At 42.3% G+C, this 18,246-nt stretch overlaps 2 protein-coding genes across 10 annotated transcripts; one reads left to right on the forward strand and one right to left on the reverse strand.

Annotated features, from left to right (window-relative positions):
* Window positions 1-3,659: 3,659 nt before the first annotated feature.
* LOC112265250 (small integral membrane protein 28-like) lies at window positions 3,660-6,107 on the forward strand. Its single transcript, XM_024442384.2, has 2 exons — window positions 3,660-3,939; window positions 4,787-6,107. The coding sequence occupies exons 1-2, from the start codon at window positions 3,829-3,831 to the stop codon at window positions 5,201-5,203; spliced, it is 528 nt and encodes a 175-aa protein (XP_024298152.1). The 5' UTR covers window positions 3,660-3,828; the 3' UTR covers window positions 5,204-6,107.
* Window positions 6,108-12,789: 6,682 nt separating this feature from the next.
* On the reverse strand, window positions 12,790-17,852 carry LOC112265252 (UPF0575 protein C19orf67 homolog). 9 transcript variants are annotated; one of them, XM_024442386.2, is made up of 8 exons: window positions 17,650-17,852; window positions 16,720-16,792; window positions 16,357-16,555; window positions 16,012-16,156; window positions 15,606-15,706; window positions 14,715-14,951; window positions 14,307-14,471; window positions 12,790-13,335 (listed from the first exon to the last, which is right to left on the reverse strand). In XM_024442386.2, exons 2-8 carry the CDS (start codon window positions 16,766-16,768, stop codon window positions 13,185-13,187), a joined length of 1,047 nt encoding a protein of 348 aa, XP_024298154.1. In that variant the 5' UTR covers window positions 16,769-16,792; window positions 17,650-17,852; the 3' UTR covers window positions 12,790-13,184. The 9 variants fall into 9 exon arrangements, with proteins under 9 accessions (XP_024298154.1, XP_042159055.1, XP_024298155.1 ...); XM_042303121.1 differs by having other exon boundaries at window positions 16,720-16,809; XM_024442387.2 differs by having other exon boundaries at window positions 16,720-16,815.
* Between the last annotated feature and the right edge of the window lie 394 nt (window positions 17,853-18,246).

An 18,246-nucleotide genomic window follows, 5' to 3' on the forward strand; every position in this document is an offset into this window, starting at 1 on the left:
GCGCTGTGCAGACTGGCAGGTATTATCCAAGCTATCCGGGCTAAAGCATAGGGTGTCTGAGCTAAAGGTAAAGACTGCTGGCAGTGGCTAACAATACATGTCAGGATTTGGTCAAATAAAGCATAAATTACAATGGTGTTATATTTTGTTTTTCTGTCGTCTCAAATGCTTTTATACAGTTGAAGGAAGTTTATATACACCTTAGCCAAATACATTTAAACTCAGTTTTTCACAATTCCTGACATTTAATCCTAGTAAAAATTCCCTGTCTCCTCAGTTCAATTAGGATCACCAGTTTATTTTAAGAATGTGAAATGTCAGAATAATAGTAGAGAGAATGGTTTATTTCAGCTTTTATTTCTTTCATCACATTCCCAGTGGGTCAGAAGTTTACATACACTCAATTAGTATTTGGTAGCATTGCCTTTAAATTGTTTAACTTGGGTCAAATGTTTTGGGTAGCCTTCCACAAGCTTCCCACAATAAGTTGGGTGATTTTTGGCCCATTCCTCCTGACAGAGCTGGTGTAAATGAGTCAGGTTTGTAGGCCTCCATGCTTGCACATGCTTTTTCAATTCTGCCCACACATTTTCTATAGGATTGAGGTGTTCTTCAGCTTGCAAGCCTCCCCCTTTTTCCCCCAAACATAACGATGGTCATTATGGCCAAACAGTTCTATTTTTGTTTCATCAGACCAGAGGACATTTCTCCAAAAAGTATGATCTTTGTCCCCATGTGCAGTTTCAAACCGTAGTCAGGCATTTTTATGGCAGTTTTGGAGCAGTGGCTTTCAGGTTATGTCGATATAGGACTCATTTTACTGTGGATATGGATACTTTTGTACCTGTTTCCTCCAGCACCTTCACAAGGTCCTTCTGGGATTGATTTGCACTTTTCACACCAAAGTATGTTCATCTCTAGAAGACAGAACGCGTCTCCTTCCTGAGCGGTATGATGGCTGCGTGGTCCCATGGTGTTTATACTTGCGTAGTATTGTTTGTACTTTTGATTTTCCCATGATGTCAAGCAAAGAGGCACTGAGTTTGAAGGTAGGCCTTGAAATACATCCACAGGTACACCTCCATATGACTCAAATGATGTAACAAGACATTTGTGGAGTGGTTGAGAAACAAGTTTTAATGACTTCAACATAAGTGTATGTAAACTTCCGACTTCAACTGTGTAACTAGTTGAAACATTTCACTGGCAAATAGTGACATGGCTTTGTGTGACAAGACATTCTATATGTAAGTGGTTTTACACACAGAGCAGTAGAGATAGCAACAGGTTGACAACGTTTGGAGGTAAACGGTCGTATAAAAGAGATGATTATTGTTGAAACTTGAATATAATGTTATCACATTGTGTTCTCTGGCGACACATAGTAAAAAAAAAAAAATCACACAAATTGAGGTCACACAGACAGTACACAGAGACCTATATTTCCATGCCAAATGTTTCATCCAATACATTTCTTGATGGCGCTAGTTGATGGTTGACAGCTGATGGTGTCCAACCTAAATGACAGGTCAGCTTTTAACACCATTAATACCCTTTATAAGGGATTCATTCCTGTAAACCTTGTGTTTCCTCGTCCTAAATCCTGACCTTATTCTCTATCCCACTGTTCTAATGCATCACTTCATTACTGGACATGTTGTGTTTGGGATATGTGGGATATTTGGCACTCCGTCACAACCTCAATCTCTTATCTGTCAGTGTGACCTCTTTAGCTCTGTCCGTCCTATGCCTGAAACCAAAGAGCAAACGGACCTGTTTGAGTCAGGATTTTAGGTTCCTATCAAGGGTGTGTGTGCGTCAAATCAAATCAAAATCGAATTGTATTTGTCACATGCGCCGAATACAACAGGTGTAGCCCTTACAGTGAAATGCTTACTTACAAGCCCTTAACAACAATGTAGTTTTAAGAAAATAGAAATAAAAAAAAATAGAAATATAACAAATAATTAAGTAGCAACAATAAAATAACAGTAGCGAGGCTATATACAGGGGGTTCCAGTACACAGTCAATGTGCGGGGACACCGGTTAGTCGAGGTCATTGAGGTAATATGTACATGTAGGTAGAGGTAAAGTGACTATGCATGGATAATAAACAGAGAGTAGCAGCAGTGTAAAAATGGGGGTGGGTGGGGACAATGCAAATAGTCCGGGTAGCCATTTGATTAACTGTTCAAGAGTCTTACGGCTTGGGAGTAGAAGCTGTTAAGAAGCCTTTTTGACCTAGACTTGACTCTTCGGTACTTCTTGCCGTGCGGTAGCAGAGAGAACAATCTATGACTAGGGTGGCTGGAGTCTTTTGCAATATTTTTAGGCCTTCCTCTGACACCGCCTGGGAAAGAGGACCTGGATGGCAGGAAACTTGGCCCCAGTGATATACTGGGCCGTACGCACTACTCTCTGTAGTGCTTTGCAGTCGGAGGCCGTGCAGTTGCAACCAGTCAGGATGCTCTCGCTGGTGCAGCTGTAGAACATTTTGAGGATCTCAGGACCCATGCCAAATCTTTTCAGTCTCCTAAGGGGGAATAGCCGTTGTCGTGCCTTCTTCACGCCTGTCTTGGTGTATTTGGACCATGATAGTTTGTTGGTGATGTGGACACCAAGGAACTTGAAGCATTCAACCTGCTCCACTACAGCCCCGTCAATGAGAATGGGGGCGTGCTCGGTCCTCCTTTTTCTGTAGTCCACAATCATCTCCTTTGTCTTGAGGGAGAGGTTGTTATCCTGGCACCACACTGCCAAGTCACTGATCTCCTCCCTGTAGGCTCTCATCGTTGTCAGTGATCAGTGATCACTGTTGTGTCGTCGGCAAACTTAATGATGGTGTTGGAGTCATGCTTGGACATGCAGTCATGGGTGAACAGGGAGTGCAGGAGGAGACTGAGCACTCACCCCTGAGGGGCCCCTGTGTTGAGGATCAGTGTGGCAGATGTGTTGTTACATACCCTTACCACCTGGGGGCGGCCCATCAGGAAGTCCAGGATCCAGTTGCAGAGGGAGGTGTTTAGTCCTAGGGTACTTAGCTTAGTGATGAGCTTTGAGGGCACTATGGTGTTGAACGCTGAGCTGTAGTCAATGAATAGCACTCTCACGTAGGTGTTCCTTTTGTCCGGGTGGGAAAGGGAAGTGTGGAGTGCAATAGAGATTGCATCATCTGTGGATTTGTTGGGGCAGTATGCAAATTGGAGTAGGTCTAGGGTTTCTGAGATAATGGTGTTGATGTGAGCCAACAAACAACACATTTCACTGCACCTATCTGGTGTATGTGACAATAAAACAAAACAACACCAAACTCAATGGTCCAGCAGCAGCTGTGTAATCTATATTCCATCTTACCGTCTGTATTGTAAGATATTCAATTATCCTGCCCAAGTCATTTCCATGTGGCTATTAGTCTAGACTCTCGATACAGCTACCATCATCACACCGATGTTGACTGACAAATGGGGACAACCATTGTCCCCTCCCTCCCTGCCTCTATTCTCTCCAATAAAGCCAAAACTAGCTACCTCAAATCCCCCCAAGAGGAGATTGCCCTTGGGACTTTTAGCTCCACAGTCATTGGGCGGTTCCCTGGCCTGGATCCTGTTCTGCCCTGCTTATAGCACACGATATGTCTCACCCCCCCCTTACCCCTGGCAGCACTGCTTTCTCTGTCAAACTCTGTTCGGCACCGAGGGACACACAGCTGGATCGCTACCGACCAAATCGCCCTCTGTTTCGTGCGCTCGCTTAGTATTCGGACGTGTTTGTCTTGAGTTCTGCTACTCAGTTTGGCCCTTGTTTGCCTACCACGACACCACAGCAGCATGAGAATGCTACTGGACAGCAGCTGGATAAAGTTTGGGCCAGCCGGCAGAGGGTCCATGGATTGGGTGACTGGGTCACCTTCTCCCCCCATGGTGGAGAGACAGTTACAGGTAAGGGATCATCAGCTTGTTGTTACTGAGTGAGTCTGATTCAGTGGTTGTCTTTACATATAGACTGCTGTGAGACCCAGAGAGTTTTGGTAGGCAACCCGAGTCCTGGAGAGCTGCAGCAGATTTTGAGTTTACTTTTTTTGCTTGACACCTAGGAGTAGGTAGGTGGCATAGTGGTTTAACAATCTAACGAGCAGACTGAAAATCATTCTGAAAAATACTTTTTTAGGTGGATTGTTTTTATTTTATATTATATTTTATTTTTCCTCACTGGAGGATCGCTGTCCAAGGTACTTCAGGCAGACTCCACATACTTTGGGCTATACAGACTTTTGCAGGTTACACACTTGCTGTTGTTAGTTGAGTGCCTTAAAATAGTCTTGGATGTCATGTCTATGGTGAGTGCTTGTGAGTGCAGTTCATGTCAGGGCAATGGCAGAGAAAAGCTTTCAGCAGAGTGGAGTGATGTTGATCGGTCTTTAGTCAGTCATCCAGATGAGGATCAGCGTTATCTGAGCACTGAAACCGATTGGTCTGGTGAATTTGGGACACTGATTGTGTCAACAGGGGATGTCAGGGGAATATAACAGGGGAATATAACACTCAGGCAATATCAAAAGGCATAAGCTCTATTGAGCCTCTGTAGGATATCTTGATTTCACAACCATGTATGTTCAGGTTTGAGAAGATGGAAAAGGATCAACACTGATCCAGTGGAACACATTACTGATTTTCTGATTTCAATTCTTCAAAATAGTCCTGAATGTATTTTATGGGAATCTTTTTTCTGTCCCTTCAATTTACGTGATTTATGATTTATTAACCCTTTCCCCTTCAAAACCACCAGGGCTACAACTGGAATGATCTGAACCTCAACCAGGAAGGGAGGTCAGAGCTGCTCCTCTACGTGGTCCTCCCCGTTACCTCCCTCCTCATGCTGGGCCTCCTGGTACTCCTGGCCTACTGGAGGTGCTCCTCTCCAAAGCTCAGCCTGGCCCAAATCATCACCCTGGACCTCCAGGACCCCGAGAGCAGCGATAAGTTCCTCTCCTCGCTCACCAGCCACGGCGAACGCCGCACCAGCACCAGCTCTGACATGTCGGACAGTGTGTTCGTCATGGTCTACCTGCCGCCGCCCTACGAGGAGACGCTGACCAAGATCACGCGTGCCGCCAGTCTGACCAGCCGGAAAGAGTCCATGAAGATAGAGGACCTGGAGGCCCGCCTGTGTCCGGAGATCAAGTCCAGTGGACGCTACGTGTGACTGGGGAACACTGAGAGTGTCTCTCAAATGGCACCCTATTCCCTATATAGCCCACATAGGGCTCTGGTTAGAAGTAGTGCACTATGTAGGTAGTAGGGTATATGGTATAATTTCGGACTAGAACTAAGAGATTGCTTTTGAAGGGACTCCATATAGCAAGCTCTTTAGAATAAGGGGATTTCAATGGATTATGTAAAAACATCAGACCTGAGATCATCTTTTGTGGGTACCAGCTTTCTACACAGAGGAGTGTGCAATTGCATTAAAAGCTGGAAGCTGGAAATTGTATTGATTGGCTGTACAGGATACAGTACATCTAAATTCTCTAGAGAGGACATATGCGGACTATGTACAAACCGTAGGTTACAGTAGGCAAATAAAACTCCTTCAACAATACAAAACATAATATGCAATTAATTTGCGTTGTTTTTATCTCCTAAATGAAATCTCCCATTTTTACTTCCACACATTGTATGAGCCACACCATGCTTACAACACTCCTGTATCTATGTTGTTTCAGCTTGGTCCCTATTTGGAGACTGAAGAATGTCAATGTGCAAAGTGCAAGAAGGTTACAGAAGTCTTATATGTAATACTGTATGTCATTTGAATTTAATTTGAATTGTATTTATATGTAAGAAGGTACAAAGACCTAGCCTGGGTACCATGTCTTTGACAGTGGTGACAAGGAGTGGAATGTTAGCAAGACTGGTACCCAGGCTTACAAAGACCTTCTCCAGGTTAATAATTCCCTTCATTCCTTGGAATCACATCATGAATGTACTCCTAAAAACCTCAGACCTGATACGTTTGATAGACTACATAACAGATATGCATTCTAATTTACAAGTAATATCTTTGTACAAAGTGTTATATTGTTTTTAAATAAAGAATACGCAAAATATCTTAGCATGGTTATGATTGAGGGAGTTCCGTCATCATCACTTACGCACCGAGGTTGCGAAGCTATAATCCCATGCTGCCCCACTATGGTACTACTTGGTCATATCATGTAGACTACTGAATGTAGAGGTGAGCTCTCCTTTCCAAACACCTGCCTTACATTACAGCTGTGGTCTTGCTGCGTTTCTGAGCAAGATTGTCAAGAAGTGTTAGAAATGTCCAGGGGTCCAACTAGATTTTTTTCCACTTTTGGCCAAACAATCCTCAGGAGCAGCTACAGCATTTCATATTCTACTCTTTGTACCATTTATTCTTGTAAATGATCCGCTTCAGATAACTAGACTATTCATGGAAGTGTTTTTATTTAAAGCGTATTTATACACCAAATGTTAATTGCTGTTAATTAACCAATTCATTTGAAAAGTCCTCTAAATGATCACAAAAGCCAAAATTCTAAACATACTGTATTTTCAGCAAAGTAAATGTGTTTATCTAATCAAAAACCATATGTTAAAAACACAGATTTTCAGGCTACACCATAAAACAATCAAATGGATGGTTATTGGTTACATTGAGAATCAGGCTCCTCTATATGGATTTAAAGAAATATATCAGAAATAAAAGTCATATAAAAGATATGTCTTTAGAACAAAAAGTCATGCAAAATACATCAAATAAACTATGTTTATATTTCAAATAAAATATTACAGAGAACACGCTATAAATACACATCCTGTATCCCAAAATGGAAAATAAGACATGCTATTAGACAGGCCACACATGTTGTCTGTTTGGGATCTGAGGTAAGCTTTGTTGTTATATCTACCTCCATGTAAATGTGTGTGCGTCCATACGTTTGGTTTGTGTGGATGTGATTTCTAGTATCCGCGCCTGCGACAATCCTCCATCCACAAATCTTTCTCTGTTTTTTTTTCCTACGGAAAAACAAACCCCAGAACCAGCCGCAACCCTTCTTCTTCTCCTTCTTCTTTTTATTATTTTCATCCTCCATCATTGTCATCCATCCCTTCATCCAGAAGGGTTCGGGTTCCTGTGAACAAAGAGAGTTGGTGAGTCGAAACTACAGGCACCTTAATTGGGGAGGACGGGCTCATAGTAATGGCTGGAATGGCACCAACGGAATGGTACCGAACACATCAAACACACGGTTTCCATGTGTTTGATGCCATTCCAGTTACTCCAATCCAGACGTTATTATTAGCCCACCTCTCCTCAGAAGCCTCCTGTGGTGGGAAAAAAAAACTCAGGAAGCCATCACCATCTGCAACCGTTCAATGCTAAAGCTGCAGCTCAGTATGGGACAGGCAACATTCAAGTTGACCGATATTATCAATGAGACAACACAGAATACAGCGTAGCTTACCTTCTCAAGTGGGGTGAGGAGTAATCTTCATTCTGTCAGCGCTGGCTTTCTCAATGCAAAGCCCCAGCTTGGTCTTGTCTAGGGGACATGGAAATGTGACAAGATAGGACATTTGAGCGGAAGGGAGGAGTTCAAGTTGTTCTTGTCCAACTGGTTAGCTGACTGTTACATGTAGCTGTTTACATCGGATTTTGTCGTGAAATTGTGAATGAAAGAACATTGTGGAATACAAGTCATTTACAAGAGACGAGGCCTGATTCTGAATGTACCACACCAACAGTAACAGTGTTCTACCTGTATCATCCCGGAGTGCTAGTCTCTCTCTTGACCGGGATGTTGATGAAGTATGGCCGGTCGTCACCCTTCTTGGTGTCCTTGGCGAAGGTCAAGGTAGACCTCAGGTAAGCCATAACCTCTCGGACCATGATATCGCAGACCAGCAGAGACCGTATATCTGGGTATAGCTGGGCTTTAACCAATGGCCACTCATGGAAAGTCCTGAAGTACTTGCTCCTGATAGAGAGTGAGACGTCTTCTAAGAATTTGGCCATCTTGTCTGGCTCATCGTTGAGCTTCTTCAGAGTGCGTAAGAACAGTCTTTGGTTCTGGTATTTCAATGCCTCTTTCTGAACCTGGATATGTATGTGCTCAACCATATCATTGCAAAGTGGGACGTCTTCCCATGAGCCGTATTGCTGCTTGATTGTACATGAATCTGGGAAGACAGAGTCAAATACTTTCCTGACAAGAATAACAGGAACAATATCAAGGTTTGTCACCTTTGGTTTGTTCCTCTCTGTCTCCATCTGAGCCTGGTCTTGCACAGGCTTTCCCACAGTCCTTTGTGGTTACATCAGAAACATCAGCCTGTGGGAACTGCTTCAAAAAGGCAGCCTGACTGACATCGAGAGCAAGAGGATTATCAGGCATTGTGCTGCTTGATGTTACAACCTCTTCATTGTCTTCCGCAACAAAGCATTTGGGGCTGATCCAGACTACATCTCTGTTGGAGGAACGAGGCAGAGAAACACGATGGATGTATTCCAACTTGATGTGGTCATTCAGGGGGAAAGCCTTCTGGAACAGTGCCAGTTTCCCGACCCGGGACCCGTAGTGATTGTAGATGGTCTTCCTAAGGTCCTCGGGTATGTCTACTGCAAAGAGCTTGCTCTCCATAGCCTCTTCGCAGCTCCTAGCTATTGGACACTGTGGGCCGAGGACTTGAAGCGGATAGGTGTCACTGATGCCCTTGTACACCATCAGGATCCCCTCACAGATAGCGCTGAGGATGGTGGAGATGATCACCTTGTCCTTCATGGCAACCAGTTTTTAAAAATCTTGATTGTCATGCCAAACTGATGTATCATGGCAGTCTGCATGTGCAACACTGTCTGCCTCATGTTGCAGAAGGGGTGGGGGGGGCACAACTTTTCATCCACAGAAATACCTGGAATCTTCCTCAAGATGTTAAATGCAACAGAGGCCATTTTAACGACCAGTAAGAGCAGAGCCTTTTGGTCAAGCTGTTTAGTACCGTGTCCGTTCATTGGATGAAGTTTAGATATAAACTTCACTACGAAGTCACTGAATAGATCTCTGCTAATGATAAATCTAGCAGGTAGAGGACAAATGTTCACCATATGCTGACTAATACGTCTCTCCTCTTCATTGGCAGCATAAATAACAGGCACTGTCTTAGCAATGCATAGACCTACGAGATGAACAATGTACCTTGTCAAGATGTGTGACCCGATTCCCAGTGCTCTCGCCAGCACAGGTTTTGGGCTTAGCACCTGCTCCAGGTTGTTGAAGACAGCCTTAGCCACCTCCTAAGTGTCAATGCACTGCTGACCGTTAGACAGCTCCTCCTTCTCAGTGACCTCGACCCAGGGAATAGACCACAGAAGAGCTGAAAGGCTTGGGGATCTACTTGAAGAAGCACCTGGGTGAGGATATGCTTGACGGTGGAACCAAGTACCACAATCTGCTTCATGCAGTCTTGTATGCAGTCTTCATCATGGTCTCAGTGTCTGTGAGGGCCGTTTGGAGTATGGGACATGTGCTAAGGCCAAGGGCCTCAACCGTCTTCTCCTTCACATAGAATAGAAAGAGAGGCATTGTAATGGCTTTACTACCTGCACTTAGAAAAAAGGTGCTATCTAGAACCTTAAAGGGTTCTTCTGCTGTCCCCATAGATAACCCTTTGAAGAACCCTTTTTGGTTGCAGGTAGAACCCTTTATACAGAGGATTCTATATGGAAATGAAAAAGGTTCTACCTGGAACCAAAAAGGGTACTCTTATGGGGACAGCCAAAGAACCCTTTTGGATCCCTTTTTTTAAGAGTGTAGTATATAACAAAAATGCACAAATAAAGGATCCAGTCTTACCTTGTCTACCTGGCTCTCAAGGACCCTCATGACATAACATTCTGAGGATGAGGGAGGATAGGGGATCAGGTTTGCAACGAGGACTTCAGCCTTCTTCTCCTGGGCTTCTCCATCTGCCAGCAGGCTGTCCATGACCTCCCTGACCTCTTGTGGAATCTCCACCTGGGAGGGCCTGTTGGGCCTGTTTCTCTGGGAGCATATCTCCTGTGTCGCCACTCATCAGAACTGCAGAATCAAGAGGCTCAGGGGAAGGAATCGATGGCTTGGCCTTATCAGTCAGGAGCTGCTGCCCCTCCATGTTTACCTTCAGATGGAAGTTCATACTGTTTTGTGAACTAAAGGTGCAATAACAGGTAAATAAACAGTCTATGTGGGTGATAGCAATGGTATACTACATAGCAAAGGTGTACTATAGTTTAGGGAATGGAAAAGTATGAGTATACCTCTCCTGGAGGCTGGTGACATTGGCTTGGTGTCACGCTCAGCTCTCTATGAACTTCCTGCTCAATCTCACGAAGTCTCTGGCGACCTTTCACCTTCAGCATCTGTACACACAGTAGGAGTTTAATATTAGCAGTGGAATCACACAGGACATTTTATTTTATGGCCATGACAATGTCATTTTGTTCAGGATATCACAGATTTATAATGAATGTGGTCAGCCCAAAATGTATTAAATAGTAAAGGAGAACATCAAAACAGATGCATATACACATGAGAGCTATTGTATAATTAATGGCAAACTTACCTGCTCATCAAGGTAACAATCGACCCAAGAAGACCCTTGGATGGATGTAGTCATCCATATTTGCTCCAAGTTATCCCCAGGAGACCAGTAAGCTAGAAAATATTTATTTACAGAAAACTCAACTAAAAACTTCAAAACTGTGCTAGAACTAAATCCTAAATAAGAACTAAACAATCAAGCAATAGCAACCAACACGAGTGCTGTAATTATAGCAGTCTGAATTCAGAATACATGTGTATGAATATAGAAGTATAGCATGCTCAAATATAGAACTTTAGAATCTTTGTCAAACATACAGTGGGCTCCAAAATTACTGGTACCCCTGACTGGCAATGCACAAACAATACTTAAAAAAATATAAAAAATATAAACAATATAATTATGGAGATAAACTCAAAACACCACCATGTGAGAAATACTATACTTTATTTATGTTTCAATGGAACCCACCAAAATCATACAATTATTTAATACAAAATACATTTCACCAAAATCAAGGTTTCATAATTATTGGCACTCCTCATTTAGTACTTAGTGCCACCACCTCTGGCAAGGATAACAGCATGGTCTTTTCCTGTAATGTTTGACAAGGTTAAGGAACACATTTGGATGGATTTTGGACCATCCCTCTATGCAGATCCTTTCAAGATCCTTCACATTCTTGTGTTTGCGCTTATCAACTGCCCTCTTCCACTCAGCCCACAGGTTTTTGATTGGATTGAGGTCCGGCTACTGAGATGGCCATGGCAGAACATTGATTTTGTTGTCACAGAACCCTTTCTGTGTGGATCTTGAGGTATGTTTTGGGTCATTGTCTTGTTGGAAAGTCCACATACGGGCAAGTCCCAGCCTTCTGGCAGATGCAACCAGATTGTCAGCAAAAATTGCCTGATACTTGGTGGAATTCATTACATCATCAATCTTAACCAGTGCCCCTGGACCTATGGAATTAAAACAGCCCCAAAACATCACTGACCCACCACCATATTTCACCATGTGTATGAGGTGCCTCTCCTTGTATGCATCTCTGTTTCGACGCCAAACATGCCAATGCTGTATCTGACCAAAATGCTCAATTTTGGTCTCATCTGACCAGAGCACCTTCTTCCAATCATAATTTAAATGATGTTTGGCAAACTCCAAGCGCTTGCGTCTGTATCTTGGGGTCATTAAGGGCTTTTTTCTGGCAACCCTTCCAAAGAGCCTGTGGTTGTGGAGGTGGCGTCTTTTTAAACCTGGTGACCCCAAGACGCCACCAAGGCCTGCAATTCTTTCACAGTGATTCTTGGGGATTTTGTTGCTTCTCTTCTCACAATCCTCCTCCCTATCCTGGAGGGCAAAATGCATTTGCGTCCTCTACCCATGAGATTTTCAACTGTTCCATATCTTTTGAATGTTTAAATAATTTCCCTGGCAGTGCTCAGTGGTATATTCAATCATTTGTGGATCTTCTTGTAGCCATTACCAGATTTTTGAAGGTCTACAAACATCTGTCCCTTTTGAACTTTTCTTTTCTTCATGGTGTTGGTTGACAAAGGGATATTGCATGCGTGTTACCTCATTTTTATACCCTAGTGAAAAAGGAAGTGCTGTAATGGCTCAATATAGTTCATTAACACTTAGATAAACTTAAATAAGTGGAATTTAATTCCTGGTTTAATTTTGGTAGATGTTATTTACAATAATATTTAAGGGTGCCATTAATTGTGAAACCTTGATTTGGAGGACATTGATTTTTAATTAAATCAATAAATTATTTTGGTGGGTTCCATTAAAGTATAGTATTTCTCACGTTGGTATTTTGAGTTCTCTATAATTATATTGTGTATATTTTTTAAAGTATTGTTTGTGCATTGCCAGTCAGGGGTGCCAGTAATTTTGGAGCCCACCGTAAGACATTGCGATGTCACCACTAGATGGTTCAAGTGAGCAAAAAATAACTGCGGCAAGGAAAAGTATTCTGAAACAGAACGGTCTTCATTCTGCCTAGTTGTCACAGTTGGCTATTTACTCCATTGTTTACAAACAAATCATTTACACTTTAAGTACAGTACAGAGACCCCATGTTTTTTAAATATAAAAGTGTTTTTGTTTAATGAAACACAATAATATATTTTCAATAAATTGTTTTATTTCATAAAATAATGCTCCCGTACAAATGAATGACAGGTCAATACTTTTATTCTTAACATCATACAAAATGATTTCCAACAACCACACAATACAGTAACATACATTAACGCTCAATAAAACCTTGAATATGAACAGACCTCAGATACAGTTCAAATGTATCACTAGCTGGTAGGGAATTGGTAATAAAACTTGATGTCTTTATAAATTATATTCATTTTTATACAATACGTAAGGAACCTTAAGGAAACATTGGCTAGTAGGAACGAGAGTTCAGCCCTTAAAAGTCCTTCCCAATAGTTACTTAGATTTGAAAACATTAGCCGAACATAACACAATGTAAAACTAACAATAAGCCATGTTAAATCCTTTAATCAACGAGAACATGATATGACCAAAGGCAGTACTAGAACAGTGGCTTGTCTCTGTTATGTTGTTTCATGACTGGGGCCTGCCACTGGGCTCTGTTGAGAAAACAACACCCCCACAAGGCAGTCAGTAGCGGTGCAGGCAGAGGGCTCCTCCGCTCCCAGACACAACAGCCTGTGGTACCCAGCCTGTGGAACACAGCACAGCACCCTGGAATGAACACACACACACACACACAGTACTTTTTATTTTTTTAAATTCATTCACCTTTACTTAATCAGATAGTCTAGTTGAGAACAAGTTCTCATTTTACAACTGTGACCTGGCCAAGATAAAGCAAAGCAGTGTGACACAAACAACACAAGAGTTACACATGGAATAAAACAAACATGCAGTCAATAATACAATAGAGAAAGTCTATATACAGTGTGTGCAAATAAGGTAGGATAAGGGGGGGGTGAGGCAATAAATAGGCCATAGTGGCAAAATTATTACAGTATAGCAAATTAAAACACTGGGGTGATAGATGTGCAGAAGATGAGTGTGCAAGTAGCGGTACTGGGGTGCAAAGGAGCAAAATAAATAACAATATAGTGATGAGGTAGTTGGGTGGGCTATTTACAGATTGGCTATGTACAGGTGCATTGCCGAAGTCAAGGATCAGTAGGATAGTCAGTTTTACGAGGGTATGTTTGGCCGTGTGAGTGAAGGAGGCTTTGTTGCGAAATAGGAAGCCAATTCTAGATTTAATTTTGGATTGGAGATGCTTAATAGGAGTCTGGAAAGAGAGTTTACAGTCTAACCAGACACCTAGGTATTTGTAGTTGTCCACATGTTCTAAGTCAGAACCGTCCAGAGTAGTGATGCTGGACGGGTGGGTAGGTGTGGGCAGCGATCGGTTGAAGAGCATGCATTTAGTTTTGCATGCATTTAAGAGCAGTTGGAGGCCACGGAAGGAGAGTTGTATGGCATTGAAGCTTGTCTGGAGGTTAGTTAACACAGTGTCCAAAGAAGGGCCAGACGTATACAGAATGGTGTCGTCTGCGTAGAGGTGGATTAGAGAATCACCAGCAGCAAGAGCGACATCATTGATGTATACAGAGAAAAGTTACTCTTAAGTATTCTTTAAACAAGTCAAAGATGAAAGAGTGTTGCGTAGCGATCTGAGTGTGACTTTGTACCATTCATAGATGTCATCTTTTATGGGTTCAGGGTGCGTTTGGACCCACTGACCGATTGACCACATCTTAACCACATTGCCTATAGCAACCGTCTCCCCTTTACCCTCTCCATCGCCCCCCTCAGCTGGCTCCTCAGGGACTTCCTCCTCGTAGCACAGGAAGTAGCTGCTCGAGAAACACACACGCACAGTCACACACACAGTCACACACACAGTCACACAGAGGCAGTGAGATGCCATCTGATCGACTGTTCTTAGGCCTGAATTCCGAAATGTACATTGTCATCGAACATCTCAGTTCAAAAGAGTCCCAAAGTTCTCTTGGCACTAATATTACAATGATTGTTTATTGGCATGTTATGCCTTACTTTAACCCTTTCTCTACCCCCCCTCCCCCTCTCTCACTCACTACTCTGTCTCGGTGGCTCGCTCTTTCCCTGCTACTGGCCTGTCCTCCTCTGGATGTCCCTCCTTTTCGCCATCCGTTTCCTCCTGTAGGCTCTCGCTGGGTCTCTCCACATTCCAGCGCATGCGTTTGTACAGGCCAGTGTGGACCCCAGCCAGGTACGGGGCTAGACGACAGTACCTGTATATGGACAGTCCCAAACGGTCTATCTGACACTTGCCAATGTAGAAATGGGAGACACTGGAATGGAGAGAGGGAGAATGATAGATACATAAATGGTTGGATGAAGAATTGTGGAATGAATGTCAGACGAATGAGAATAAGGGTTGACAAGTCCATGCATCCGTTCTCTATATATTTGGGTCATACTCCGCAATGTTCCATTTGTGGATCTAAATACAGATATTTAAGAGTAGGTGTTGGTACATATCGTCACTCTCTGATGAAAACCTTGAAACTAAAATTGTGTTGAAAGCACTAACTCTCAATGTAATCTGAACGTTTCATGACTCTAGGACCAAGAAAATGTATTCAAAACAGCTTCAGAAATGTCAAAATATGTTTATTAAAAATAATAATAATATGGGAGTTTTTTCAATTTCTTGAAAAGTGTCTGTTTTGGAGATGAGGTTTTTACCCGACAGCGGCGATATGCGTTTGTATGTGCATCTGTGTGTTTGTGGTGGCTCACAGCCTTCAGATGTTATGTTGTAAGTACCAGAGGAAGCTGGTGGGAGGAGCTATGCCGAATGGCTCATTGTAATGGCTGGAATGGTATAAATGAAACGGTATCAAACACATGGAAACCCCATGTTTGACTCCATTCCATCTACTCCATTCCAGACATTACAATGAGGCCATCCTCCAACCAGCCTCTTCTGGTAAGTACAGTACCTGGCCGGCTCAGCCTCCTCCAGAGAGAGAAAGTCAAAGGAGGAATAGGTCAAAACCAGCTGCTCCAGCCTCGCACACAGCTTCTGGGAGAAGTCTAACAACTGGAGAGATGGACAAACACATAAATACAGACAGACAAATACACACACTTACTCCATACACACCACTCTCAGTCTACAACATCGCTCTTGATCCTTCTCTATTAGTTCTCAAACCTCTCCTAAGCCTATATTCTTGTCCAAAGTTGATTCACAGAGACATTTATGTTGGTTTGAAGTGTAGAATACATTTAATATCAATAAAGAGTGCAAAGGGAAGGGATCACTGCCTCTACCTCCCTTTCCAACCAAGGTGCATGAATTAAGGACAGATTCATATGAGTAGGGTTGAGTTTCGGGGCTCTTACTCGTGAGCGGATGTACATGGGTAGAGGCCTGCGCTGGGGCAGGGTGCTACGAGCTGTCGACTCCAGGTAAGTGAAGTAGGGCTGACAGGTCCGCAGGAAAGTAGGAACCACGCAAGCAAAGTTTTCCCTCTGCAGAATGTCACTCCTGCAGACAACACACCCACGGTTATGTCACAGGACAGGGCTTCATTATGTATTACTTTAACCCCTTTGATAAATAAACTATAAATGTAAACCCTACTAATGTAATTGCATAGTTAAGCTGCCCTATTCATTGACTCACCTAACCTCTACCTATCATTATCTTAGACTGCATTAACAACTTTCCTAACTGACTAATGTTACCTGTATAAAAGGTTTGTTTGAAACTCATCTGCTTTAGTCAGCAGGTACTGGAATTGCTGTTCAATGGGTCTGAGCTTCTGATCCATCAAGTTGATATCCTGGCATGACGACATGGACTCCAAATTCGCATCACCTGTGCTGTCCATTTGGTCGCCACATGACGGCGCCAAAGCACTATCCTCTACATGCGCCACAGAGTCTGAGAAATTTCGGGAAATTATTTGTTGACTTGAGTTTGATTAGCCGAGTCAAATCAAATTGTATTGGTCACATACACATGGTAAGCAGATATTATTGCGAGTGTAGCACATTTTTTTGTGTACATAATTATTAAGCTACCTAGGCATTTTGACAGTAACTCACCTGTGTCTGGTGATGATTCAGGATTATTTTTCGTCTCCCCCTGTTCCATGCTTTCTTTGTAGCCTCAATACAGCTAGAAGGAATTGACATCTTAAACTATAAATGTAATAACATGTATATAAGAAACTGTCAAGATGTTACTATTCCCTCTGCTAAAATATACTGGAATGCAGCCCTAGGACAAGTGAACTGGAACAAAGTATCGCTGTTGTCTGGCAAATATTGTGTATCTAATTAAGGTGAAAGAAGTATCATACAAACTCATTAATAGAATCTACCATAGAAAGACCTTTATTATACCTAGATTCAAAATAGTTACTGATAACAAATGTGTATTTTGTGGTTGTGACCCAGAAACTCTTGACCAGTTATTTTGGGACTGCTCTTATGTCAGAAGATTTTAGTGAGTTAGAATATTTTATTTTAAAATTAACGACAATTAATATTACATTTGAGAGACTCTGGTATTGTGTTATTTTTTTGATCCAAATAATATGGACCCTGATTTAACGTTCATTAATTTGTTTATTTTTCATGTCTGATTCTTTATCCATAAAATGAAGTGGGCAGAGAACAAACCCCTCTTCACATCGTTTACGATAGAATTGAAATATTATTTTGAAATTATCAGTAAGTGTAAAGACCAATTAATAATAACCCATGTTCGCTTTCGGTTGACACCTCGAAATCCTTCATCCTTCATTAGCTAGCTAGCTTTAGCTTGTTAGCTAGCTAGCAACTGCAATTTAAGAAACTGTTTTCTTGTGTGTTGTATTAATTGAACACTTCACAAGTTGTTACAACTTTCTACGGGTACTTAGCCAGTATTTTCACGAATTGAGGATAGTTAGCTATTAACTAACTAAGTTACACCTACGCCACTTTCCCCACTCCTCTGAATCATTGTAGAGCTCATGTGCGGCGCCTTACACCGTCGGTCCAAGAACTTGACAAGTACGGTTTTCAACTGGTCTCCGTCTCCAGCCTCCTCTCTTTCCCTTGGCTTCTACATCTGACGCTCAGCCCGGTCTCAAACGAATTTGTCAGTCTGCAGGCTAGCCTAGCGCGATAACTACTACCGTGAGCGCGTGAAGCGACCCCTAGAAAAGAGCGAGCGGAGCCCTCTGCTGGCCGAAACATGCACAAAACCTCTTGACAGTTATGTGGGCTTATTTATATACATAATTGGAGATAGACAACCATTCTGTCTATGCAGACTAATAAATAAATTATTGCAAAATGACAAAAAATTACCATACATCTTACACCACTGTCATTGTCAAGCCAAATATCATCGTTTGTTTGACAACACTGGTATGAAAAAAATATGCTTTGATTTGTCAATATTAGTATCCATACTAGCTACATGAATAAAGTTATTCTAACTCTATTATACTAATTCTGATATTCTAACTCTATTATTCTAACTATCAAAAGTTCAGAAGTTAGTGTGCGGAGTGCAGACTGATGACAATCGGCTCGACATCGATTTATGTCTCTTTCGGTTCTTGCCACCAGAGGGAAACA

The sequence above is a fragment of the Oncorhynchus tshawytscha genome, linkage group LG02 (assembly GCF_018296145.1).
Source record: "Oncorhynchus tshawytscha isolate Ot180627B linkage group LG02, Otsh_v2.0, whole genome shotgun sequence".
Classification (NCBI taxonomy): Eukaryota; Metazoa; Chordata; class Actinopteri; order Salmoniformes; family Salmonidae; genus Oncorhynchus; species Oncorhynchus tshawytscha.